Genomic DNA, 27,002 nt, shown 5'->3' with positions numbered 1-27,002 from the left:
GCAAAGTTTTAAGCCTAATCTTAAAAGTAGAGAGAGTGTCTGTCTCCTGAATGCAAACTGGGAACGAAAACGACTCCAAGAGTCCTCACAGTGTTACTGGAGGCCAAGGCAATGCCATTCAGACTATTATTCTGGTCGGACACCATGTTATTAATATTTTTAGTGGTAAATACAATAACCTCAGTTTTATCTGACTTTAGAAGCAGGTCTTTACGTGTTAAAGGCATTCCTGCAGTCAAGCTAATTGGTATGTGCCATCTGGCTTCAGAGGTAGATAGAGTTGGGTGTCATCTGCATAGCAGTGAACAACTATGCTGTCTTCTAATGCTACTGCCTAATGGCATGCATGTATAATGTAAACAGAATTGGTCCTAGAACAGGACCGTGTGGAACTCCATAATTTAGTGTAGTGTGTGAAGAAGATTCCCCATTTACATGATTAAATTGGAGTCTATTAGGTAGATATGACTCAAAACACTGCAGAGCAGTAATACATGCTCTAATCTCTGTAATAAAATATTATGGCCAAAAGTATTGAACACTGAGATCTAGCAGGAGAAGCACAGAGATGAGTCTACTTTGTTACTTCACTAATGCTGTTTCTGAACTTTGATGAATTCTGAAACCCGACTGAAACTCTTCAAATCAGAATTAGTTGTCAGTTAAACATTTCTCAGTAAATTAGCCGAGCTTCTGTCCTGCTTCAACACACGATCTAACTAAAGTTATGTTTACAGCATTTATTTGACTCTTTAAGTTAAATTTATTGAGATCATAATCCAAGTTTCTCAAAGTTAAAATTGTAAGACTCAAGCAAATTAAGGAAATCTCAACATTATCCTGACTTTTCTGTGGGGAAGTCTGAATAGCACTGGATCCAAAGATAAAACAGTCAGCTAAGCTTCCAGTAAGTCCTGCCTTAACACTGCAGTCACATCCTATAAACGCAAACACACATATCTGCACTATATTATCTTTGGGGATGGAGACACATTAATAGAAACTTGCTCAAAGGATTTTAAATGGATTTATGGTAAATCATGTTAGCCAGGACGATGCGCTAATGTTGCCCACCTATCCCAGCTGCCCCAATAGAGTGGTGTGTGTGACAGGCTCTGCTCTCCAGAGTTTTAGCGAAGCCCCAACAGAGCTAATCTTCCCTGATCCCAGAAAATTAGGCCTGCCATGTTGGGACAGTAAGCTTCCAAAGCTGTTGTCCATGCCATTCATTGCTTTTTAATGGAAAGTCTGAAGGATTACAATTGAAACAGTTTAAAAGTGACACAATACACCTATATATAGACAGTTTGAAGTACAAAATGGACATACTTGCTCATCCAAGGTGGCATGAGAGCCAGATCTCCAAATATAGGTGAAGCAGAACCCCCGACCATCTCTTATAAAAGCTGTCAAAGTCTGGTGAGGGTGTCTAGTCAGGTGTCTGTGGTGCACCATTGGAAAATTAACAACAGTACAGACAGTACAGTCATTTTTTATGATTTAAAGGCTCTAAAACTTCTGGGATTCAAGCATTCTTTGGAAATTCTGACTCAGGTAAGCAACATATTTTTTAAATTTCTCGTCATCTTCACTTTACTTTTAAACTCTTTTTTCATCCTTATCGCTCAGCTCAACAAAATGAGTGACACGGACATGGAAGTATTTGGGGTGGCCGCCCCATACCTGCGTAAATCTGAGCGGGAGAGAATTGCAGCTCAGAATGTGCCGTTTGATGCCAAAAGTGCCGTTTTTGTGCCTCACCCGAAGCAGGAGTATGTCGAGGGAAAAATCAGAAGCCAGGATGGCACTAAGGTCAATGTGGAGATTGAGGATGGAAAGGTGAAAGAGTCCAGCTATTATTTGACTATTTCTGACATCTTATATCGGTTTTTCTGTCTTTATCTGTCATTTTTTTTACAATGTATCTTTTTGAAATTGTACTTCAGGTTGTCACAGTGCATGTGGATGACATTCGGCCAATGAACCCACCCAAGTTTGACAAGATAGAGGACATGGCCCTGCTGACGCATCTGCACGAACCCGCCGTGCTTTTTAACCTCAAGAAACGCTACGCTGCCTGGATGATTTATGTAAGGACAACTGTGACTCACAATATCTTTAACTTTAATTCAATACCAACAGTCTGTATTCTGGGTTTTTTTTCTTGTTAATTCAGACCTATTCTGGGCTCTTCTGTGTGACTGTGAACCCTTACAAGTGGCTGCCGGTCTACAACCCAGAGGTGGTGGCCGGGTACAGAGGAAAGAAACGCCAGGAGGTCCCCCCACACATCTTCTCCATCTCTGACAACGCTTACCAGTACATGCTTACAGGTCTGGCCCCATAGTATTGTTATTGGCATGACTAGCGTCATGTTTGTCTGCATTTTTTGAGTTATATTAACAGTTCAATTAAAATTGTGTATAGTTTTAGATAATTAAAAGCATAATTACTTTAAAAAGTTTGATGTACTATCCAATATTTACAAAATGCAAATTAAACATGCTAAAAAAATTAACAACATAATGCAATGAAATGAAAAAGATCAATATTAAATAACCAAAATTACAGGCATATATGCACAAAAAGCAATACTCATACAGCTTTTAAGAAATACATAAAAAGTCCTGTTAACATGATTTTTTTCTTACCTTTTACCAGGTCCAACATGTAATTACAATTTTGCACTGACGTAAACCAAAATAATTTGTATTTACTTATTTCTTTAGTTTTATTGTGAAAAACAAATATTAGTCCTGAGGTGAAAGGTGGTGTAAGCTGTGTCTGTGTCGTGCACAGTGGATAAATCTAATTATCAGAAGTGCGCGAGTTAATTATATTGTGAGAAAAAGTTATTTATCTTGTGCACACAGGATAACTAAATAGTAGAGCAACTTAATTAACACGCTTCTGCAACAACTGCAGATGAAAGCAGTCACCTTATAATAGAGACTTTAATGATTCAGCTTTAGTTTCACTTCAAACATAAAACAGATAAACAGGAATCACTGACAGCTCAGGCTTCGTGTTACACAGTCCTCCATGGAGATCTTCAGCATGTGAAGCAAACGGTGTGTATACAGAAGAACAGAAGAAGTTCTCATGCTTCTTACGACCTTCCCAGGTGGAAATACAGTCCTGTGCTAAAGTCTTGAGCCACCCCTTATTTCTTTAAATCAGGGATTTGGAACATCAGGCCTCAAGGGCCGGTGTCCTGCAGGTTTTAGATGTTACCCTGGATCGACACGCCTGAATCAAATGATGAGGGCCTCTGGAGAACTTCGGACATGTTGAGGAGGTAATTTAGCAATTTAAATCAGCTGTGTTGAATCATGGACACATCTAAAACCTGCAGGACTTCGGCCCTCGAGGCCTGGAGTTGCTCACCCCTGGTTTAACTGGTCAATGTTCAATGCCTTAAACCAGAGGTGGGGAATTCCAGGCCTCAAGGGCCGGAGTCCTGCAGGCTTTAGATCTCACCCTGGGTGAACACACCTGACTTAAACGATTAGTTCATTACCAGGCCTCTGGAGAAAACATGTTGAGGAAGTAATTAAGCCATTTAAATCAGCTGTGTTGGATCAAGGACATGTCTAGAACCTGTTTGGAAGGATTTGAAGATTTTTTTTAAATTTTATTTATTTATTTATTTATTTATTTATTTATTTTTATTTTTTTGAGCGTTGTTCCAGACCATACTCCATACCAGTTGGTGGCAGTAATGCACCTTTCAGTTATTTGCCAACTGCCAATACAAATGTAAGAAAGAAGAAGAAGGACATGTCTAAAACCTGCAGGACCTGCAAACCTGGCACACACAAAGCAAACAAACAAACAAACAAAAAAAACCTCTGAAAATGGTCAGGTACAAGGACTGGACTGAAAATGGGTGTAAACGCATCCAGTCTCCAAAGACAAACTGTGAAAGACCTTTAGAAAGCTAGGAGAACTGTTGCTCGAGACCACTTTAACAAAGTCTGGCTCCTTGGAAGTAAGATATAAGGAAAAGAAGGCTGGCTGGCTCAAGAATTTTGCACAGATTTGTATGTTGCATGACTTGAAGCACTTTTTATCTCTCACTCATACATTCCTTTCCTAAATAGACGCACAGGGGACATAAAATATAGTAAAAATTAAAGTGAAATGAAACTCTATTTAAAGACTAAAAAAAGTTCAAAGCCTAAAACCCCACAAACGTGCATCAGCCCCTCAAACTCCGATATCATCCACTTTCTTTCTTCTCTTCAGATCGAGAGAATCAGTCTATCCTGATCACGTAAGTATGACTTTATTAGCTGTTTACTTTTCGTTCTGCATATATTTCATTCCCATCGTTTGTCTGATGTCACATTTTATCAGTGGAGAATCTGGTGCTGGGAAAACAGTCAACACAAAGCGAGTAATCCAGTACTTTGCAACAATCACAGCAATGGGAGAGTCAAGCAAGAAGGAACAACCGGGCAGTAAAATGCAGGTTCAGTCCAATTAATTCATCTTCTAATTATCTAGAGATGAAACATGAGCAGAAAATCTGAAAGCTTTTACCTTAATTTAAATGAAAAGAACTTGAAATGTCTTTTTATTCTTCTGCAGGGGACTCTGGAGGATCAAATCATCCAGGCTAACCCTCTGCTGGAAGCTTTCGGGAACGCCAAGACTGTGAGGAATGACAACTCGTCTCGATTTGTGAGTTAAGACCAGCCGAGGCTGACATCATGCTATCATACTAAGAAAATTCAGCTGTTATAATGACAAAAAAACCCCAACTGATTATATCAGGTGATGTGAGCTTTAAGAATAACTTTGTTTTGTTTTTTTCTTTAAATGTAGTTTATTTATCTTAGAGCTTGATTACCAGAGACGTCCAATGGTCAAAATAGTGTCCCAGCTCATATGTTAAACTTTTCCAGGGAAAATTCATCCGCATCCACTTCGGAACAAAGGGGAAGTTGGCATCAGCTGATATTGAAACTTGTAAGTGCCCATTTTAACAGTTAATAATAAAGATAATTAACTGCAGCTTTTCTGTCACGAATGTTGGGACAGACTTTATACAAAAGATGGGTTTAGCCACAGTGAAATTACCCTCTGGTTTAAGGCTTTGGCTTTCACTGTCTCCCCAAAGAATATGATAGGTGATTATTCACAGACATCTATGTTTTCCACACAGTGTGCCCAGCTGTTCATCAGGAGTGTGACGGTGCAGAGGAGAGGTGATAGGAATGCCCTCCTCATCCAAAATCACTCAACGTCACAGCGAAATCAGAAGCACAGGAGACATTTTCTAAATCAACTCTACCTGCAGTAGACACCTGTCCAATCTAGCTGTATAAATTGCTCAGTTAGAAGCCTAAGTTGATTGAAAACTGATGAAAAATCTAGCAAAATTGAAATCAATTATTATAATGACATTAAGGTATTGGCCTGATAACAGCAAAATGAACATCATGTAGTTTTAAATATGACTTGAAACCAGTGACTGACATCATAAGCTCACAATCAAGGTACTGAAGTCATACATCAAGTGATCACTAGACTCCTTCTCCCCATAGACTTCCATATAATCTGACTGCTTTCTGGAAGCAGAGAAGTCGCCCCCTGGTGGTCATTGGAAAGAACGCAGGATTAATGCGCCCTCATTACCTTTATTTTTCAGACCAGAGTCCTTTTTTAAAAAATATATTTTGTTTTATGCCTGAGGTCAATTAATGAAGGTCTTCTTATACATTTTCGATCAAAATCTAAACTTTATAGCTGCAAAACGTCTGACAGAGAGTGAGGCCTGAATGTGACTGTGAATATTTTTTGGAATAATTAATATTCTGCTGTCTGTCCAAGTTTTGTGATTTGTGTTTTATTTCTGGTTATTGTCAGACCTTTTGGAAAAATCCAGAGTGACTTTCCAGCTGCTTGCAGAGAGGAGCTATCACATCTTCTATCAGATCTTGTCAAACAAGAAGCCTGATTTAATCGGTGAATATACCAATCAATGAGCTCTAAATGGTTGTGACACAGTTTCCATGGCGTCTGGTCCTGCACAGAGCTATGAGCTATTTTTCTGTGCCTCATTTCAGAGATGCTGCTGATAACCAGCAATCCTTATGATTACCCTTTTATCAGCCAGGGGGAAATCACTGTGCTGAGCATCAATGATGCAGAGGAGCTGATGGCCACAGATGTAAGTGCAAAATATGCACAGAAATGTGGAATACAGGCTGAAGCCATGCACTTAATTACAGTATTTTTACTGATATATTTTGACATCAGATGAAAGACTTGAAATACCTGATTTTTGTTGGTTTTAAATTTTATTACTTAAATTATATGTGAAAATAATTATGCATAAATGTATTACTATTAATTTGAAAAATAAATCAATGCACAACATCAACACATCATTACATTTAAATGGTTAAAATCATGACATTGGCACTAAACTCAGAGAAGTTCCCATGTCTGTGTCTGTTCTTCAGAGAGCCATTGACATCCTGGGTTTTAGCACTGAGGAAAAGGTCGGCATCTACAAGCTGACGGGTGCCGTCATGCACAACGGGAACATGAAGTTCAAGCAGAAGCAGCGGGAGGAGCAGGCCGAGCCCGATGGCACTGAGGGTGAGACGTCTGAGGTGGTGCCTCCACCCTAATTTAAAACCAAAGCAGGCATCAGCGGGACAACTTTACAGCTTCACTGTGAATTTTGTTCCAGCTTTTACTTTTGGGCCCCACAGCTGACCAAAACTAGGACGGCAATCTCTGTTTAACCAGGAAGAAAAAAGGTGGTTGGCGAGTGATTGCATTCAATGTTTTTTGCTGTCTGGGACCAGTTGCAAGTAGCTGCAGCCACCAACTGGTCACCAAGAAGTTTAGCTACACCACCTTCAACCAGCTTTGGCCACCCCGTATGAAGCAACTTGTCTCAGTCCAACTGAACTGGCTGCAGTCAGTCTCAAGGTTTGCAATTAACCGTCATCCAATTAATAAACGCAGACTGCAAAGACCTAAATATTCAGTCAGTCTGTGCTCATGAGCACAACTCGGCTGCTCCATCAGTCTGATGCATGTAGCTGCCAACTTGATCCCCAAAACTGATAACAGTCTGACTCTTATTGCCATTTTATTGCTGTCTTGACAAGTTGACTTGACGTGGTCACTGCAGTCTCCAACCACTGTTTCCCCCAATGTGACTGTAGCCTTAGATTTCCACGTTATACCTCTGCTAAATACACTGAAACAGATGCATACGTGACACAGAGGGGCCTGTTTATGATTTTGCTCAGTTCAAAATAGTTTTAGTTGGTGAATCATCAGTTTCCACAAAGTGTTTCAGAGGTCTATGCATTTCCTGCTTTGAAAGCTTCATGTAGGCGTGATGTGACACTTGAATTTGCCCCCTTTGTTCAGAATAGGCCTTTGATCTCAGGCACTTCCACTTATTTCTTTCACTCTTATAGTACTGCTTACTTTGCAATGTTCTGCATGAGGCACTGCCATATTTCGAGCAAATGAACAAGGCTGCTGTTTCCACCCGAGAGTCATCTGAACACAGCGCACAAAAAGTGAATTCGCTGAAATAGAGGTTATTTTTAAATTTTGCTTCATTTGTTTTTGATTCCTCATATTTTCATGATTATTATCAGTTTTGATGTGACATTTTGCTGACCTGCATTATCCATCTGTCTTGTTTCTTAACCATTTATCCAGGCTAAGGTCATAAGGGGCTACAGCGAGTTTCATCTAAAATGCAGGGTACACTCTCCCACTGACCTTCCCCTCTGTGTTATCTCTCCTGCAGTGGCGGACAAAGTTGCCTATCTGATGGGTCTGAACTCTGCTGATTTGCTGAAAGCTCTGTGTTGCCCTCGAGTGAAGGTTGGGAATGAATATGTCACCAAAGGCCAGACTCCACAGCAGGTACATGATGTTTCCACAGCTAAAAACGCCCACTAACCACAGCCCATCTGTAAGCATCCAGTATTTTTAAACCTACTTTGAATCAGTACAGACAGAAAGCATCGTAAAACCTCCTTCAAACTGGAGTTGAACCAGCAACCTAACGATTCCTGTTATTACACACCTACAGTCCGCTGTACAAGCTGAGCTATTAAAAGCAACACAATGTGAAAATGATGTCTGATTTTTCAGGTGAACAATGCTGTGGGCGCCTTATCGAAGGCCGTGTACGAGAAGCTGTTCCTCTGGATGGTCACGAGGATCAACCAGCAGCTCGACACCAAACTTCCCAGACAGCACTTCATTGGCGTCCTGGATATCGCAGGGTTTGAAATTTTTGAGGTGAAGGGGATTCCTGCAGAGATGAAAAAACATCAAATCCCTTTAAACATATTTCTGATTGTTTGATGGGTGAAACGTTTCTGTTTGACGCAGATAAACAGCCTGGAGCAGCTGTGCATCAACTTTACCAACGAGAAGCTCCAACAGTTTTTCAACCACCACATGTTTGTGCTGGAGCAGGAGGAATACAAAAAGGAAGGGATCGAGTGGGAGTTTATTGACTTTGGCATGGACTTGGCTGCGTGCATTGAGCTCATTGAGAAGGTTTGTTTACTTTTTTGTTACCTTAAATATTCAAATCAAGAGTAGAAGACAGGAATGAAACACTAATCACCTTTTCCACCTCTCAGCCGATGGGCATTTTCTCCATTCTGGAAGAGGAGTGTATGTTCCCGAAGGCCACAGACGGGTCTTTCAAAAACAAGCTGTACGACCAGCACTTGGGGAAGAACAGCATCTTTCAGAAGCCCAAACCATCCAAAGGAAAGACAGAGGCCCACTTCTCCCTCATGCACTACGCCGGCACCGTCGACTACAACATCAGCGGCTGGCTGGAAAAAAACAAGGACCCGCTGAACGACACCGTGGTGCAGCTTTACCAGAAAGCTTCCCTCAAACTGCTCTGCCAGCTCTTTGCCACGTATGCATCAGCTGATGGTATGCCAGCTCTTTAGACATCAAACACAGATGAGAGATTGAGATTAGATTAAGATTTCACCATTTATCTCATGTGGGGGTTTTTAGCTGCTGCTGATAGGAACAAGAAAAACTACAAGAAAAAGGGGTCCTCCTTCCAGACAGTTTCTGCACTCTTTAGGGTAAGACATAGTTATTATTTACCCGTAAATCCTTTTAACTCTTTTAAAATAAACTTACATGACACAGTTTTTCTGTATTAAGAACTGGAGCAGTAGTTATAGTTGTAATAGTTTCTTCTTTGTCCATCAAATATTGATAAAGAAATAATACAACTGGTTGATATTTGTGAGGAGGGACCACAAGCTTGAAAGCTCGTCTGGTCTTCTATACATTCCCTGAATAAATCATTTGTTTTTGTTGTTTTGCATAAATTTATAAAAATGTAACATTTAAGGAAACATAGAAGAAGACTCACCAGATAATAGATTTCAAGTCATTCCTCCTCCTTCTTTTTTCGTCTGCTCCATTTAGAGGTCACCACAGCAGATCATCTCTGTTCACCTCACCCTATCTTCCTCCTTCACTGCATCCATGAATCTTCTCTGTGCTCTTCCTCTTCTGTCAGCTCCATCATCAACATCCACTAATCTTCTAATCCTGTCCATCCTGCTCATTCCTAATCAAGATCTGAACATCTTCAGCTCCACCTCCCGTCTTTTTGTCAGTGCCACCGTCTCTAAATCATTCATCACAGCAGGTCTCGCCACCATCTTTTAAACCTTTCTTTTCACTCTTGCTGCTCTCACAAAGGCACCCCTGACACTCGTCTCCACCCACCCTGCCTGTCCTCTCTTCCTTACCTGTTTCGTGCACTCTCCAGAGCTTTGACTGCATCTTCACCTTTCCACATGTATTTTATCTTGTTTCTACTGACTCTCATTCCTCTTCTTTCCAGAGTTTACCTCCACCTCACCAGGCTCTCTGTCACTGCAGATTAGTGGTCTGAAGTTTCCCAAATTCCCAGACAGCTCTAGATAAATGAGACTAATTAACTGCTCACGTTTGAACCATAAAATAGATTATAGCACAAAAATGAATAGAAAAACAAAAAGAAAGCCAAGAAGCTATAGTTTTTTTTTTCCGACGAGTCATTGTGACATGAGACCTCAGTTCGTCCAATTTATTTATCTTGGATAAACTAGGGTTCCAAGAAATTAATAAAACAGTTCCTCGTGATAATGTTTATTTGGGAACTTGCCTCAGAGTTTTGCTCCTGCGTGAAAGAAATATCTGCTTTAATGCGTAACCTTAGCTACTGTCTATTTATATTGAAATTAACTGAGTGTTAAAAGCAGTTTGACACTTTGTGAATCACACATTTGTGTTGTGTCAAGTTAACTGACAAAACTGTGTCTGTACAATAAATATTAATCTACTGCCAGCAGTTTATAAGCTCAACACAAAGAATTTTTGGAGTTTCTTTTTATCAGACATTAAAATATAAAGATTAAACATCTTACTTAGTGCCATTCAGAGAGTGTGGCTTATTATACTAATATTATAATAGCCTATCCCGGGAACTCTGTGATCCAGATTCAGTGACTTTCCGTGTTTCTCACTGACGAGCATCTGCATCTCTGCATTGCACTCACACAGTTTATGGAAGCAACCAGCCAACCAAGCTTGCTAACATTGTCTTACACTTGAGCGCTCCATCGTGCGATCTAAAAATTGTCATATCTAGTAACAATGCTACAGTCAAAGCTCGAGAATAATGATTCCAAAAACCAGCGGGTAACATCTACTGTTAATGTGATTTCTGTGGTATCAAATGGTATCAAATCACTTTTATTGTCACATCACATGTGCTGGTACACTGGTGCAGCACATGTTACCATCAGTCTACCTGACTGAAAGCATGATGTGTTGCAGGAGAACCTGAACAAACTAATGGCCAACCTCAGGTCAACACATCCACACTTTGTCAGATGCATCATCCCAAATGAGACCAAGATACCAGGTAAAACAAACAGGAATAGACAACAAATAAAGAAAAAAAATTTGAACTGAAGTTACCCTGTGGGGAAAAGTTACCTCTATCTGTTGTAGGAATCATGGATCACCATCTGGTCCTTCATCAGCTGCGATGTAACGGAGTGCTGGAAGGTATCCGGATCTGCAGGAAGGGATTCCCCAGCAGGATTCTGTATGGAGACTTCAGGCAAAGGTAACATGTAATTTGTTTGAAGAACTGCCTCGAGTTTTAGACTAAACCTCCACACGTGTGTGACAGATACAGGATTCTGAATGCCAGCGCGATCCCCGAGGGCCAGTTTATTGACAGCAAGAAGGCCTCCGAGAAGCTGCTGTCGTCCATTGACGTGGACCACACCCAGTATAGATTCGGATACACAAAGGTATGTTTAAAAAAATATATATATATTATATAATATTTCAGCTAAAATAATTTGAAATTGCTAGCAGGCAGCACAATGATGCCTCACAGAAGGTCCTGAGTTCAATTCCACCATCAGGCCGGGGCCTATCTGTGTTTGCGTGGGTTCTCTCTGGGTAATCCGGCTTCCTCCCACATTCCAAAGACATGCAGTTAGTGGGGTTAGATTAATTGGAAACTCTAAATTGCCCATAGGTGCAAATGGTTGTCTGTCTCTGTGTGTTAGCCCTGCGACAGACTGGCAACCTGTCCAGGGTGTACCCCGCCTCTCGCCCTAAGACAGCCGGCTGGGCTCCAGCCCCCACGTCATCCTGACAAGGATACGCAGAAGAGAATGGATGGATAATTTGAAATTGAAGAGAAATCTTTCTCAACTTGCAGGTGTTTTTCAAAGCCGGCCTTTTGGGTCTTCTGGAGGAGATGCGGGATGAGCGTCTAGCTGTGCTGATGACTCGAATCCAGGCTGTAGCCAGAGGTTACGTCACCAGGCTGAGGTTAAAGGAGATGATGAAGAAAAGGTCTGGCACTTTTTTTTTTCTTTTGGATTAGTGGATGTAGAATTTATGGAAAATTAGGCGAATGAAAGACGGAGAAAGTTAGATGGGATTGAACACAGGCTATTTCATAACTGCGTCCTTTATGGTAACAAAGGAGACTATTTCTTCTAAACTGTCATTAATTATGATTGTAATTGCAGTCGTGATCTTTGTCCCACATTAAAAATGCCAAGATAATTTCTCATTTTTACTCTGCTTCCCTTCATTTTTTTTCCCTTTCATTTTTTAAGCTACTCTGACATTGTAGCTAGTGAAAAAGTGAGGAATAACTTAGAGAAACCTTAAAAAGATCAGATTTTCTCATCACCTTCACATCTGTAACAAATTCTTCATTGTTTTGCTTTTTCACTCTGTAGAGAGGCCGTTTACATCATCCAGTACAACATTCGTTCGTTCATGAATGTGAAGAACTGGCCTTGGATGAAGCTCTTCTTCAAGATAAAGCCTCTGTTACGAAGTGCAGAGGCTGAGAAGGAGATGCAGACCATGAAGGAGGAGTTTGCTCGACTCAGAGAGGAGTTGGCAAAGTCGGAGGCCAGGAGGAAGGAGCTGGAAGAGAAGATGGTCATGCTGGTGCAGGAGAAGAATGACCTTTACCTTCAAATACAAGCAGTATGTAAACACTCAGCCCTGAGTGGGACAAAGTGGTCTGTTTGTATTGATTTTGTTCTGCCTGATTTGAAGATCAGATTAAATTAAAGATGATCAATAATGAGGTAAGATAAGAACTAGTATAATTGATCACTGCAGGGAAACTGGAGGAAAACAAACTTAAAATAAGAAGAAAGCAAACTGACCATGATGTTAAACTTAAAGCAAATAATGCTTATAACAGCGTTACAACATATTAAGATTTGAGTCAAAGGTTTCTGGTGTTGGTGCACAGAAAAAGCCCACTGCTACTACTGTGGTAATCTCTATTAATGCAAGAACAAGTGATGTAAAGAAAATGCTGGTCTATCTTTTATTCAGACATGAAGGTCAGTCAGTACATGATTTATTTAAGTACTGTGAGTTCACCTACGCAGGCTGTGATGCTCGAGGAAACGAAGAGCAAGATCTCTCTGCTGTGCAGAATAACGCCATTAGAATCACCATCCTCTGAAATTAGAGCTCATGTCAGCGCTTCCTAGAGTTCGAGCAGCTGTTGAAGGAAGCGTGAATGTTTCCTCCATGCTGTTAAGAAACCACTAAAGAGAAAAACGAGAAAAAGACCTGCTGGGAGCGACAGTGAATGGACAATGTGGTAACACGAGACTGACCCCTGTGCAGAAATAATCTTCAGTTTATTAAGGAAGTGTTAAATAAGAAGAAAATGACCTGACAGGATGTTAATCTGAGCACTTTGAAGAAACGAAATGTGGAGGGACTGCACAAACACATCACTGGAACATTTCTGTGGCCTGATTATTGACTGCCAGCTGCTTCCATATAACTTTCTGAGGGAATTCATCGTTGATTTGAATCAACACACAGTTTGGATCTGACTCAGAGCTCATCCAGATCACTGTGACTGAGCATTTTGATTGCATCCTGATCACTTCCTGAACATACATCTGAACACTTCCTCTAACGTCTGCTTCAGCTCCGCCGACATGAAGACAAAGGAAATAGCTTGTAGTATTCATTAAAAGTTTTCTTTATACCATCACAGAGAAAGGGAAATGGTCGGCTTCTGCACCGTCAGCAGGCAGCTCAGCTATCCTTAAAGGAAAATAGAAGATTCCAAACAGATCCCTGTGCAAAAACATGAAATATGAATATGTGTCCAAACTTTAGAAAAAGAATAACTATTAACCGAGGTTAAATTAAAAATTTACTGCACTATGACAGTCATTGTGTCCTGTTTCCTCAGGAGAGGGAGAACCTGTGCGATGCTGAGGAAAGGTGTGAAGGCTTGATAAAGAGCAAGATCCACCTGGAAGCCAAAGCCAAAGAATTCTCCGAGAGGCTGGAGGAAGAGGAGGAGATCAACGCTGAAATCACCGCCCAGAAGAGGAAACTGGAGGACGAATGTTCTGAGCTCAAACGGGACATAGACGACCTGGAACTTACCATCGCCAAAGTGGAGAAGGAGAAATATGCCACTGAAAATAAGGTGCCTCTGATGATTTCTGTTGTCTGAACTTTTAAAGCTTTTGTTTTCAACAAAGTTCTCTCCTTAGGTTAAGAATTTGATCGAGGAGTTAACGACTCTTGAGGAAAACCTGTTGAAGTCCTCAAAGGAGACGAAAGCTTTGCAGGAGGTGCACCAGCAGACTTTAGACGACCTCCAGGCAGAGGAGGACAGAGTCAGTTCTCTAATAAAGACAAAGACTAAGCTGGAGCAACAAATTGATGATGTAAGTATAAAAGGCTCAGTGCTTCTTAAGATGAAGCCATCACGTAAACTTGTAATGTTAGCTGCAGACTTAGTGATTGATGTAAACATCCTGCAGTTGGAGGGGCTGGTGGAGCAGGAGAAGAAGTTGCGTGCCGACTTGGAGAGATCCAGAAGGAAACTGGAGGGAGATCTGAGGCTGTCCCAGGAAACCATCATGGACCTGGAGAATGAAAAGCTGCAGGCGGAGGAACAACTGAAAAAGTGAGTTAATAAATAGATTACTAAAAAAAAGATTTCGCCAAGCAATGAATCCGAGCTTTTACCTCCTAAACCCAAGAACATTCTGTTCAGCAGTGTCCGTCCAGACAAAAGCTTTTTATTCCTTTTTATCTAAAGCTGACCTTTTGCTGTTTTACCTCCTAAACCACAGAGTGAATCCACATCCAACTATCCCTGTTTCCTGTTTGAAATGTCAGCTAATCACACCACCTTGTTGTATTGAGCCCACACAGCAGGTAGCAAAGCAGCAGATGTAGTAATGAACAAAAAGTGCTTTTCGATACAAGCAGGAAGAGTTCAAAAGGACAAAAATCCAGACAATCGACAAGATCACAGAATCATCACAGAGGCACAAAGTGAAGGAAAACACACACAGGTGGAAACAACAGGACTTTATGGCAACACAACAAGGTTTAAATACTAATAAAATAATAATTAAAAAAAACTAACAGCAATACTCTTTAAATTTTCATTAAATTACATTAATATTCAGCACCATCCCACACTGAAAAAACAACATGGGAATGATGGCTCCATCCATCTTTTATATACAGTGAAACTTTGATCTTATAAATGGAGTTAAATATTATCTGAACCTGAAATCATTCTCTTCTCAGGAAGGACTTTGAAATCAGCAGCCTGCAGAGCAAAGTTGACGACGAACAAGCTCTTAGCACGCAGCTTCAAAAGGCGATTAAAGAGCTTCAGGTGTTTATGTAATTGTAGCAGTCTCAAAGTATCGAGCACTTGATGTTCAGCGTTATGATACCAGTTTCATGTGTTCAAATTGTAGGCTCGCACTGAAGAACTGGAAGAGGAAATCGAAGCTGAGCGTGCAGCTCGGGCCAAAGTGGAGAAGCAGAGGTCTGACCTGTCCAGAGAGCTGGAGGAGATCACCGAGAGGCTGGAAGAGGCCGGAGGAGCCTCCGCCGCTCAGGCCGAGCTCAACAAGAAGCGCGAGGCTGAGATTCAGAGACTGCGCCACGAACTGGAAGAGTCCACCCTGCAGCATGAATCCATCGCTGTTGCTTTACGCAAGAAGCAGGCGGACAGCGTTGTGGAGCTCGGCGATCAGATAGAAAACCTTCAAAGGGTCAAGCAGAAACTGGAGAAAGAAAAGAGCGAGATGAAGATGGAAATCGATGACATGGCAAGGAGTATGGAGACTGTTCTGAAAAGCAAGGTAAACATCTGTCTGCAGAGGGGACTTTTTTCTGAAATCTTCTCTTCTATTATAACCAGAGCTCTATGTTTCAGGCTAACGTGGAGAAACAGTGCAGGAGCCTTGAAGATCAAATGAATGAATACAAGACCAAAGCAGATGAAGCCCAGAGGTCTCTTAGTGATTACACTACCCTGAGTGCTCGACTGCAGACAGAAAATGGTAGGTTTTTAATTAAAAAAGGATAAAAAGAACATTTTAGATGCTCAGACACGTGAGTTTTTATTCTTTTTGTCCTGGACAGGTGAACTTACCCGTCTGCTGGAAGAAAAAGAGTCCATTCTGTTCCAGGTGAACAGAGGGAAGACTGCAGCCGGTCACAAAATTGAAGAGATGAAGAGACTTTTGGACGAAGAAATCAAGGTCTGAAAGGCACAACAAAGATTGATATCTAGTCACAGCAAGGATTTAGAGTTCTTACTAATCTCTTGTGAACGGATGAGAAATTCAATCTCAAAACCATCAGCTATGATGATTTAGCAGTTTATTAGCTTTTTTTTCATATCTATCTGCATTAGGAAACAATGACTGACTGAACTGGATGTTTTGGCCACAGACATCAAAGATTTTAGGAATCTTTTAGTTCATTGGAGCCAAACCATGTGACCGTAAATAAACGTTTGATGCATGCAGACTAATTTTGCAGTCCATGACTGCAATACCTCGACTGACTCTTTCCAAGACAGGTCAGTAATTTATCAGACATTTATCACTGTCTTCTCTGTGTACAATACAAAAAGCTGTAAAGCTGTGATTAACATATTTGTCAAACATGTAAAAGCCAGAAGAAAAAAACAAATAAGTTTATTAATATATTCTGAATGTGTAAAGAAGGTGCATTTTTACATTTAGGCCGAAGGGGGCAGTATATTCTGAATTATAAGAAATAGCCATGATTGATCTGAATGATTTTTAATGACCAGCAGGGGGCGACTCCTCGTGGCAGGAAGAAATATTTTCACGCCCCATCTAAACAAAGCAATGACAGAAAAGCTGAGCCGTGACTTTATTTAGAAACTCATTCTCAATGAATCCTTCAGTAATTGTTGTTATAAACAAATAACTTTCATTTCAAACAACTATTTGTAACTTTTGTCTCTAGACTGCTTCATTAGTCTGCGCCACTTCTTCAAAAAAGCAACAATTTAAAGAGAATGTGAACATTGCCAAACATGGAAAAATACAGTTCAGTCTTAGTTTTATATAAAAAAAGAAAATTCAGAAACTTGTGAACAGAGATGAAAAAAATATAATTTAGTGAGAGTTTAATACTATTCACTCGTATTGGCTGCAGTGAGCCTGTTTTTGACTGCAGAGCTGTGGCGGGGCGTGGTCTGGGGCGTGGCTGCAGGGGAGGCGGACAAACCTGAGCAGCATCTGCAATCTTGCCTTGCCGGCTTAAAACAGAATGAACTAGGTCCTGTTGTTGTTGTTGATGTGTGTAGGCTGTAGCTGAAAAGAAGTGCACTGAAGAGTGCAAACATGTGGATGCGGATGCGCATATTTGCACCCCACCAGTCAGAACTCTGCACCCCACCAGTGGGGTGCACCACACACTTTGAGAAGCACTGGTTTAGAGTAAAATCTAGCAGCTGTTCTGTCACATTATTGTGTTGCCACCTTTGTGAGATCTTTGTGAGTGACTTCATAATTGGATCTGAGAAAAAACAGAATCTGAAGTCAGCTTGATAAAGCTTCACAGCCAGTTTCCGCTCCTCGTTTTGTTGTTTCTGTCTTGCTGTTTCTCACGGCTCCTTTCAGAGAGAAACCTTTAAAAAGCATCTGTACCGCACCTGCTCAGGATGAAAAATAGAGCCATGTTAGAGATTAGCTGGTGAACATTTAGCAGCTAGAGTCGGGAGACCAAAATCAGACTTCAAAGGAATTCAAATGTTGCTCCATAAATATTAAATGTAAAAGTTGCCTGCAGTCATGACTCAGTATGATTCACAGCTGTAGTCACAGCTTGTTCCTTCTGTTCCCAGAGGGCAAAAAAAATTGTTACTGCATCTCGGTGAAGCAGTTTTAAAAGGCATGAAGCAGTTTTTTTGTGTACGTTTTTAAATTTCTTTAGACAAAAAACACCTTGGCTCACAATTTGCAGTCATCTCGTCACGACTGCGAGCTCTTAAGAGAGCAGTACGAGGAGGAGCAAGAGGCCAAAGTTGAGCTGCAGCGCTGCCTGTCCAAGGTGAACAGTGACGTGGCTCAGTGGAGAAATAAATACGAGACAGACGCCATCCAGCGCACCGAGGAGCTCGAGGAGGCAAAGTAAAAAACCTCACAGTGTGTATCTCGGGTCAGCGCTGATGGGCTTCTTCTGCTTTAACGCAGTTTATGTTCGGTTCAAAGGAAGAAGCTGGTCCAGCGGCTGCAGGAGTCCGAGGAGATGACAGAGGCAGCAAATGTCAAGTGTGCATCGCTGGAGAAGACCAAGCAGAGGCTGCAGGCAGAGTTCGAGGATCTCATGGTTGAGCTAGAAAGGTCAAACGCAGCAAATGCCACCTTAGACAAGAAACAGAAGAATTTCGACAAGGTGGGTCTTTCTGTTTTGAAACATGTCCTCATTTGTATCATCATAAGGCTACACTGATTACATGTGCTGCTTCCTGCCAGGTTTTGGCTGAGTGGAAACAGAAGTATGAGGAGAGTCAATCAGATCTGGAAGTCTCCCAGAGAGAGTCCAGAGCGCTGAACACAGAACTCTTCAAGCTGAAAAATTCATACGAAGAAGTCTTGGATCACCTTGAGAGCATGAAAAGAGACAATAAAAATCTTCAACGTAAGGCTTCTGCAGGAAATAAATTGCTGTTTGGATTCTGAGCGGCTGCAGTCAATGTTTTACATAAAGTGTGTTGATGTGTCTTTTAGAGGAAATCACAGATATCACCGAGCAAGTTGGACAGTCCACCAAAATGCTCCGTGAGCTGGAAAAAGCCACAAAGCACACCGAACAAGAGAAGAGAGACACCCAGGCAGCTCTCGAGGAAGCTGAGGTATTTTTTCGCCCCAACAAACTTTAATATTTTATAAAATAACAACAACACTAATTGCTGTTTTCTCTCTCTGAAGTCTTCCTTGGAACAAGAGGAGGCCAAAATCCTGCAACTTGAGCTGGAGCTGAACCAGATCAAGTCAGAGGTGGAGAGGAAGGTGGCAGAGAAAGACGAAGAAATCGACCAGCTTAAAAGGAATTACCAGAGAACGGTGGAATATCTGCAGATCACGCTGGATGCAGAGACGCGCAGCAGGAACGATGCTGTCCGGATGAAGAAAAAGATGGAAGGGGATCTAAACGAGATGGAAATACAGCTGGGTCACGCCAACAGGCAGGCAGCCGAGGCAACCAAACAACTGAGAAATCTGCAGACTCAGCTGAAGGTGCGTGGGAACTTTTTCTGTTCTGGTTAAAAATTCTGGGATGATGTTTAAAATCCCAGAACTACTGCCTCCATCCTCAGGACACCCAGGTCCATCTGGATGAAGCCCTCCAACGTCAGGAGGACCTAAAAGAGGAGCTAGCTATCATAGAACGCCGCAACAATCTTACGATGGCGGAGAACGAGGAGCTGAGGGCGTCGCTGGAGCAGTGTGACAGAAGTCGAAAGCTCGCTGAGCAGGAGCTGATGGAGGTCAGCGAGCGTGTTCAGCTGCTGCACTCTCAGGTGAGAGCGCAAAATACAGAGTCCATTTTTTAGTGTATTTTTTTTGTGTAATTTTTTAGAGAACTGGACTTAATCAATAGTAAAAATAACATTTATTTGCAGTCTTTCTGTGTATAGTTGAAAATAAGCTCTATTTAAACCAACTGCCCAATAAAATCTGGTTTTATATCAGCGCTGTGTAACAAACACACGAAACATCGGCAGTTTGATTTAGGAAATTATGGATTGAACTACCTCCTCTGTGTTTTACAGATGATGCGTTAAAGTTCAGATTTTCAGCTACTTTTCTCTTCATTTCTCTCTTTAATTTTGACACTTTCACTAATGTAAGGGACCCAAAGACTTCTTTCAATGTCATATTTCAATGTTGTTTAATGACCAGAACACCAGTCTCGTGAACTCTAAGAGGAAAATGGAAGCTGATTTGGCTCAGCTGCAGTCGGAGATGGAGGAGACAGCGCAGGAGGCGAGGAGCGCAGACGAGAAGGCCAAGAAAGCCATCACGGATGTCAGTCTCCTCCTCAAATCAATTAACTGCGCTGTCACTTGAATGAGGGCTGCTGGACTTTGAGGCTGGATTAAAATTTCACAGTTCACATTTGCATGCAGGCTGCCATGATGGCTGAGGAGTTGAAGAAGGAGCAGGACACCAGCGCTCACTTGGAGAGGATGAAAAAGAACCTGGAGGCCACGGTGAAAGACCTGCAGCAGCGTCTGGATGAGGCCGAGCAGGTGGCACTTAAAGGAGGGAAGAAGGAGATTCAGAAGCTGGAAGCCAAAGTACGATCTGACAGAGAGCAACGACACATGCCGAGAAATTAAGGCTCAAATCTAAACTAAATATATTTCTATTAAGGTCCGTGAGCTGGAAAATGAGTTGGAGGCAGAACAGAAACACAGTGGAGAGGCCGCGAAAGGTGTGAGGAAATATGAAAGGAGGATTAAAGAGCTCACTTATCAGGTAACAAGTCTGTTACGTAACAAAGCAAATTTCACAAGCTGCTCAGAGAAGGAGAGAAAATGTTCAAAGAGATGTGAGAGAAGCACTTCTGTTTGATTTCAGGGTGAGGAGGAGAAGAAGAACTCGGCGAGGCTGCAGGATCTGGTCAACAAGCTGCAGCTCAAAGTGAAAGCATATAAGCGGCAGTGTGAGGAGGCGGTGAGAGAAAATCCTTAAACACTGTGAGAAATGCAGGCGTGTTATGTAGACAAAACTCTTCTTTACTGTGGCTCTCTGAAACACAGGAGGAACAAAGCAGCATCCATTTGGCTAAGTTTCGGAAAGCGCAACATGAACTGGAGGAGGCAGAGGAGCGAGCTGATGTCGCAGAGTCCCAGCTGAATAAATTAAGAGCGAGGAGTCGTGACGTTGCTGGTAAAGGGGAATCGAAGTCTTAGGAAATAGAAATCATCAACTTCCAAAAAGTCCCCTGAACAAATGGTTGTTTTCAGCTTTGTGACAGTGCATCGTTGCATTTTCTTTTGTATTACTTTGAAGTGTTTTTATTGGGATTAAGAATCAACTTTTACATTTATCTGAACAAAAAAAAAGAACAAATAAATTCTGCAAAATCTTATGATACAAATAAGCTGAAGTCAAAAAGTCAATTTTTCACAGGAATGTTTGTAGCTGAGTGAAGTGACCTGAAAGTATGTGCGTGGGAGCAATAATATGAGCTGGAACAGTTCTCCAGTGCTTTCAAAGAGGATACACTGGACCACATATTACGAAAGGAAAGGTGGTAAAGCATCCCGTCCCATCAGACATGCTTACAAAATGTGTTTTCCATTTCACACCATAACCTCTTGATGTGTTTTGAACCTTTGCTGACAGACTGATAAACCCGCTGATGGTTATGCTGCTGTGATAAAATCAGCTTCTTATGAAGTTGTTTATTTAAAAATAAAGATTATGAGACATTAAGTTTCTGTTAGTGCTGTCTGCTGCTGTTTTTAAAATCATAATGACTTAATTTGAGCTCAGTCATAGAAGGCCTTAATAAAGGCAGGAGTCACACTGGATCGGCTCTCCGGCAGGAGCAGAAATACAAATGAACAGAACAAACACTTCAGTTCAGTTTACAAAATTATTATTATTTTTTTTATTTAAAAATTACAATCTTGGAAATGAAGTAATATTTATCACTGATGGTTCTCTCTTTTATGATCTGCATGTGATAACACCGAGCGCATGGTATCTGAAATGAGCTCTTTATGGTCTGTCGTCGGGATGCTGTAGTTTGAGCTCAGCAAACACGTCTCGACATCTGTCGTGGCATTAAAGCCGTTCTCTTGGTTCTCGTTTCCCGAGTCCTCATTAAGTGCTTTCATGATGTGGTTAGGAAAGAAATACACAGTTAGGTCCATAAGTATTTAACAGTGTACCTTAAATCAAATAATAACTGCAGTTTTTCAGTGAGAAGAAAAACCAGGATGTTAAACCAGGATGTTTAATACTTCTGCGCTCTCTCGGGCCACTTGGTATTCCTGAACTGGACAGTACATTCCTGGATGTGGACTGTTTGAGTGAACAGTTACTAATTGCGAATTAAACACTTGGAATCAACTCTGTATTTTTGTTTGTTTGTTTGTTTTTAAATCTGCTTCATCTGGCCAAGAAATGGCTAATATTATTTTACAAATGGTTGCAATTCCAAAACAATTAATGCAACACTCCTGTTGAATTGCGTTAAAGTGGACTATCTTCAATCAGATCTCACTCTAATATCTGCAGTGCATTGTCACTTCCTGTTCCTGTTAAAAAGCATGTGGTGTTTTGTGTAACTCAGGGGTGTCCAACTCCAAGCCTCAAGGGCCAGATTACCTCCTCAGCATGTCCTGAAGTTCTCCAGAGGCCTGGTAATGAGCTAATCGTTTAATTCAGGTGTGCTGACCCAGGGTGACGTCTAAAACCTGCAGGACACCGGACCTTGAGGCCTGGAGTTGGACACCCCTGGTGTAGCTTATCTGTGTAGCCCATTTAATGTAAACTTTTAGATAACGACTTATTTAAAAGTGTAATCTTCACTTTTTATCCAAAGCACACTCTCTGCTGAATCACAGTATTCACTCACTGTGTCTTCAGGGATTCGCTAGCTTAGCTCAGGTTGTAGTTGACTCGCTAGCAGCATGGCCTCTTCACCTGTCCCTCCTACAACTTCCTGCTCTGTGTGTAAGAAGTTTAGAAGTTTATTACAAGTACAATGATACTTGTAATAAATGTCACCTGTTTACAGCTTTGGAGGCCAGACTCACTGAACTGGAGACCCGGCTCCACACCCTTGAAAATCCCGTAGCTAGCCAGGCCCCTGTACTCGGTGCAGGCAAAGGTAGCTTAGCCAGCGTTAGCTCTCTCCCAGCTGATTGTCCGGAGCAGGTGGGAAAACAAGATGGCTGGGTCAGGAGGAAGTCTAAACCAGAAGTCCCTGGAACAGCACTGACACGTTCACGTCTCGTCTCTTCAGCAGCTTAAAACCGAGTTCTTCCTTCCCACTTTGCCAAGTGCTGCTTATAGTAGGTCTTACCTTACAATAAGCACCTTAAAACAGAACCTTAATACATTTTATATAAATAAATTTTAATGAAACTAAATTTAATAAACCATAAAATACTTTTTTTTATTTTAAGGGGTGAACTTTTAGACTATTTTTCTTGCAGGTTTTATCTTTAGTTTACACATTTGTGCTTTGTGTAGGGTGTGGAGCAGGATCCACATGCATGCACAGTCAGGGTGAGGCTGTTGTGGAAAATGACTAAACTGCATAGCAACAGGGAGTTTCTTTTTGCAGGAAGAAGACATGTGATTGGAGCAGAGATGAAACATTTGCAAGACACCAGACTGATCACCAAAGGGAGAGCCAAGTCTAAACTGCGGCTCCTCCTCAACTTTTTAACCAATCACATTCATGTATTGTTTTTATTGTATTAAAAAACGTTGGCACGCTTTTGTCCATCCAGCCTGTGACAGTGCAGAGGGACGTCCATGGTGCTGTGAGATTTTAACCTTCAACCGTTTAAAATATTTTGAAAACGTATGTTTCAAGTTTGCTCATCTTCTCCCAGAAATGAACACGACAGTCCACAATTTAAAAAATGGAACTTATTAACAATATGTGGGAATAAAACTGGTACAGATAAACTTCTGCAGTGACCAGAGGAGCGGCCAGGTGTTGGGTTGTGCCTCTCTCTTGGCTTTGCCCTGGCTATGAGCAAAGAAATGAAAATAAAATATTCCCTTGTAAAATTATAAAACAGTTAAAGTATTAATGAACTGTTGCTTAGTCCGTTAAAATAATAATAAATGATAAAAGTAACGCATTGTTTATTTCTGTTTTTCTTACTGACAACAATCAGGAAAACATTACTGGGTTCAAAACTAAACTTAAAAACAAGACTTACACGTTACAACAAAATAGAAGAAAATATGCAAACAGCTCACAGTAAAACATACAGAGTGATTGGACAAAATGAATGGAGTAAAACAGCCTGTTCCCACTCAGCTGCTGCTACCACGCTAAGGATTTCAACAAAAAAAACGATGCACACAGCCAGTATTGAAAAGCTGCTCATTAGCACTGCAGACACTCACCAGTTCAACTGTAACATTATTATCGGCTCACAGCTACAGCAGAAAAGCAGAGGGCTGAGATAAAAGCCCTGAACGCCACAGGCCTGAAAATCATTGCAGAAAAGCAGCTAATTTGGCCGCACGAAAATCCACCTTTTTCCCCTCCTGTCAGCACCGCAGTGACCAGCAGCAGCTGCTATGGTCATGACATTTGTAGAAATCCGTGTGAAGCAGGGCTGGAATTACCGCTGCACATGTGTGACTTTGAGCGCAGGAGGGTTACATACAAGTGCTGAAGGTAACCTCCAAGAGAGGAGGAGGAGGAGAACGTGAAGAGCTGACAACTTGTTTGCACTGACAGAAACAGGATGCTAAGTGGACATACGAGGCAAAGAGTGTCCACCGGCTCATCAATATTTTAGTCACACTGTGGGATTGTTCATTCACCTCGAGCACAGGAGCAGCAGCTTAAAACTGTTGCTGGATACTCAGAGGTTTATACAGATATTTAAAACAAGAACATAAAGAGACAAAAAACAATGACAAAGACACAAAAACTAATCATTAAAAACTTCAGTTTGTGGTCTAAGCGTTGAGAGGCCTCATAACTGTCATAATAAACTTTATATAGAGAGCGAGTTTTCGAAATCAACATTTAATAACAGTGATTTTTCTTTCAGGGTCTGAGAAACAGTGGGATACGTTTCATTAAAATTCACAGAGATGAGAAATTTGACCAAAATATATACTGCTTAAAAAAATGAAAGAAAGCCATTTTGTGTGGCATCGGGTCAGTTACGTAGCTGAGGGGGGTGTTAATTAGTTTCAGCTGCTTTGGTGTTAATGAAATTAGCAACATGTGCTCTGAAGGAACAGAAACAGGAATGGTTTTACAGGTGGAGGCCACTCCCTCATGATCTTTTCTGATTCTTTTTTCAGTGGTTTCCTGTCAATGCCACTACTGGTAGCACGAGGCAATACCTAGACCTTACGAAGGTTGCACAGATGTCATTGCAAGAAGGTTTGCTGTGTCTTCCAGCGCAGTCCTGAGAGCACGGAGGAGATTCCAGAAAACTGGCAGCTACTTTAGCCGGACAGGGTCATAGGAAGCCCTTAACCCTCCAGCAGGCCACAGTGGGAAAGTCTCTAACCAGACAATCAGAGGCAGACTTCATGAGGGTGGCCTGAGGGTCTGACATCCTGTATTGGGTTTGTGTTAACTGCCTGGCACTTGGAGTCTGATTGGCATTTGCCATAGAATACCAGAATTGGCAGGCCCACAACTGGTGCCTCTGCGGGGTCTGGAGAACATTGTTGGGCATGACTGGTTTGGTGGTGGGTCAATGTCGGTCGGGGAAGTAAATCCATGGAGGGACTCTGCAGGCCTTCCAACAGCACCCTCACTGCCATGAGGTATCGGGATGAGATCCTTGGACCCACTGTTAGGTCCTATTATGCATTAAAAATCAAAATGGGCTCTTTCTGGAGAGTAAAATGCAACATCTCACCATAAATATGAATCAAGAAAAATGCCTCATTTAAATTATATAAGACAAAGATTTATGCGTTCATATTTGACACTTCAGTTAATTCAATTTGCTATTATTGTTATTATTACAAAGCCTGTAAACATACATTCTTCCATACTGCTTGAGAGTAGATGTGATATATTTTCAAGCTGACAAGCTGCTGTTCACACCTGCTCCCGTGCACTTCTCCCTCTAATATGACGACATATTAAATTACAGACACTCTCCCATGCTTAGTCTAAATGTGGCACAAAGCGGTCACCGTGTATTTCCATACGCCTGTGATGTTCACACGGCCTTCAGTGAGGCACTCACTGAACTCTGTTATGTGTTAACTTGTAATCAAAGCAGACAAAGCAGACACGTTCCCCCAAGGTGGCTGACTGTCACCAACTTTAGGAGTCATCTGGGCCAAGAAGCATCTAAATGTGAATAATTTAAGCATAAAGCATAGTGCCACTGAGTTAGACCCAGAAACCAATGCCTGCCAATATGTTTGTATTAAGGTATATACAAAAGTGATTTAAATGTAGAATTATTATTAATTATTAATCAATAATAATTGTGTCTGGGTTATTAATTACATTTTTGTTTGACTTTTTCTTTAATTATAAGCTGTTTTTTCTATCAGGTGATGCTTGATAAACTTTTATTTAGTGCATAAAAAATAACAAGCATTAACCCGCCTTGCTCTCCAGTTCTCTAGTATGCAAAAATACGCTGGTATAAATAAAATGTTTTTGGAATGCAAAGTGACAACATTGAACAGGCATGACGAGAATGACATGATAACCTTTGAAAAGCATTTTATATGTATTAATGGCACATGTAAATCTGATAGAGTGCAAAAACAGATAATATACCATTTAGAAAGCCATATTTTTGACCTTTTGCTAGAATATATCAGTATTTGCTAGTCTTACATTGAAGATGTGATGGTCAGTGCTACTGAGATCATAGATTACACTTCTTTGATGCACGTGCATGGACTGTACTTTAAAAGAATGGAATGTGATGAAATATGATAAAAGGAGAAATAACAGTGTTCTTTAATCTCTCTTGACTTTAAGCCAGTTAATCCAAACAAGGTGCTTTGGAGGTGAATGAGCAGCTGGTCGTTGAGTCCAGTATGAACGTGAAAGTCACAATACATCATGCAGACAATGTTTATGTCCGGTTTATGCCCATTAATAAATACAATGACAAATTCTCCCACTCCAAATCAAAGCTGTCACGCTGAATAGCCCGATTAAGAGATTCATCATGCGTTAAATGTGACGCGCGTCCTGCAGATGGAGCCGAGACAGGTCTCGACAGTATGGAAGGCATGTAAAAATAGTTCTTGAGGATCATCACCTGCTGCTGCTGACATGTTCTTATTACCACAGCGAGATCCTGTGCCATATTTAAGTGTCAAGCAGAGATCGATAATGCAGAGAGATTGACATTTGGACAGAGTGACATTGCCAAGTTT

The 27,002-nt window shown here is 41.2% G+C and overlaps 1 protein-coding gene across 1 annotated transcript; it reads left to right on the top strand.

Annotated features, from left to right (window-relative positions):
• The first annotated feature begins 1,532 nt into the window (after positions 1-1,532).
• Positions 1,533-25,050, top strand: LOC146576691 (myosin heavy chain, skeletal muscle, adult-like). The gene is made up of 39 exons (XM_085272131.1): positions 1,533-1,839; positions 1,947-2,090; positions 2,177-2,333; positions 4,249-4,276; positions 4,360-4,474; positions 4,594-4,686; positions 4,911-4,974; positions 5,875-5,973; positions 6,075-6,178; positions 6,474-6,612; positions 7,793-7,911; positions 8,143-8,292; positions 8,386-8,556; positions 8,643-8,949; positions 9,037-9,110; positions 10,864-10,951; positions 11,041-11,158; positions 11,225-11,348; positions 11,768-11,904; positions 12,300-12,555; positions 13,799-14,041; positions 14,109-14,285; positions 14,382-14,527; positions 15,163-15,253; positions 15,339-15,728; positions 15,803-15,929; positions 16,012-16,130; positions 17,842-18,038; positions 18,120-18,303; positions 18,384-18,549; positions 18,639-18,763; positions 18,840-19,148; positions 19,229-19,432; positions 19,815-19,940; positions 20,042-20,212; positions 20,289-20,393; positions 20,496-20,591; positions 20,678-20,807; positions 24,939-25,050. The coding sequence occupies exons 1-39, from the start codon at positions 1,639-1,641 to the stop codon at positions 24,965-24,967; spliced, it is 5,823 nt and encodes a 1,940-aa protein (XP_085128257.1). The 5' UTR covers positions 1,533-1,638; the 3' UTR covers positions 24,968-25,050.
• Positions 25,051-27,002: the final 1,952 nt, after the last annotated feature.

This window comes from Mchenga conophoros, linkage group LG4, assembly GCF_057382185.1.
Source record: "Mchenga conophoros isolate Kocher_MC1m ecotype Shallow Benthic linkage group LG4, M_conophoros_male_GT1.1, whole genome shotgun sequence".
NCBI classification, from domain to species: Eukaryota; Metazoa; Chordata; class Actinopteri; order Cichliformes; family Cichlidae; genus Mchenga; species Mchenga conophoros.
Note: the sequence above shows the minus strand (reverse complement) of the source record. Positions and strands in the feature narration are given on the sequence as shown.

Coding starts and splice junctions, on each gene's coding strand:
- LOC146576691 (XM_085272131.1), top strand. CDS start 1,639: ATGAGTGACACGGACATGGAAGTATTTGGGGTGGCCGCCCCATACCTG. Junction 18,039..18,119: donor GAGGAGCTCGAGGAGGCAAA/GTAAAAAACCTC, acceptor TTCGGTTCAAAG/GAAGAAGCTGGTCCAGCGGC. Junction 19,433..19,814: donor TTCAGCTGCTGCACTCTCAG/GTGAGAGCGCAA, acceptor TTTAATGACCAG/AACACCAGTCTCGTGAACTC.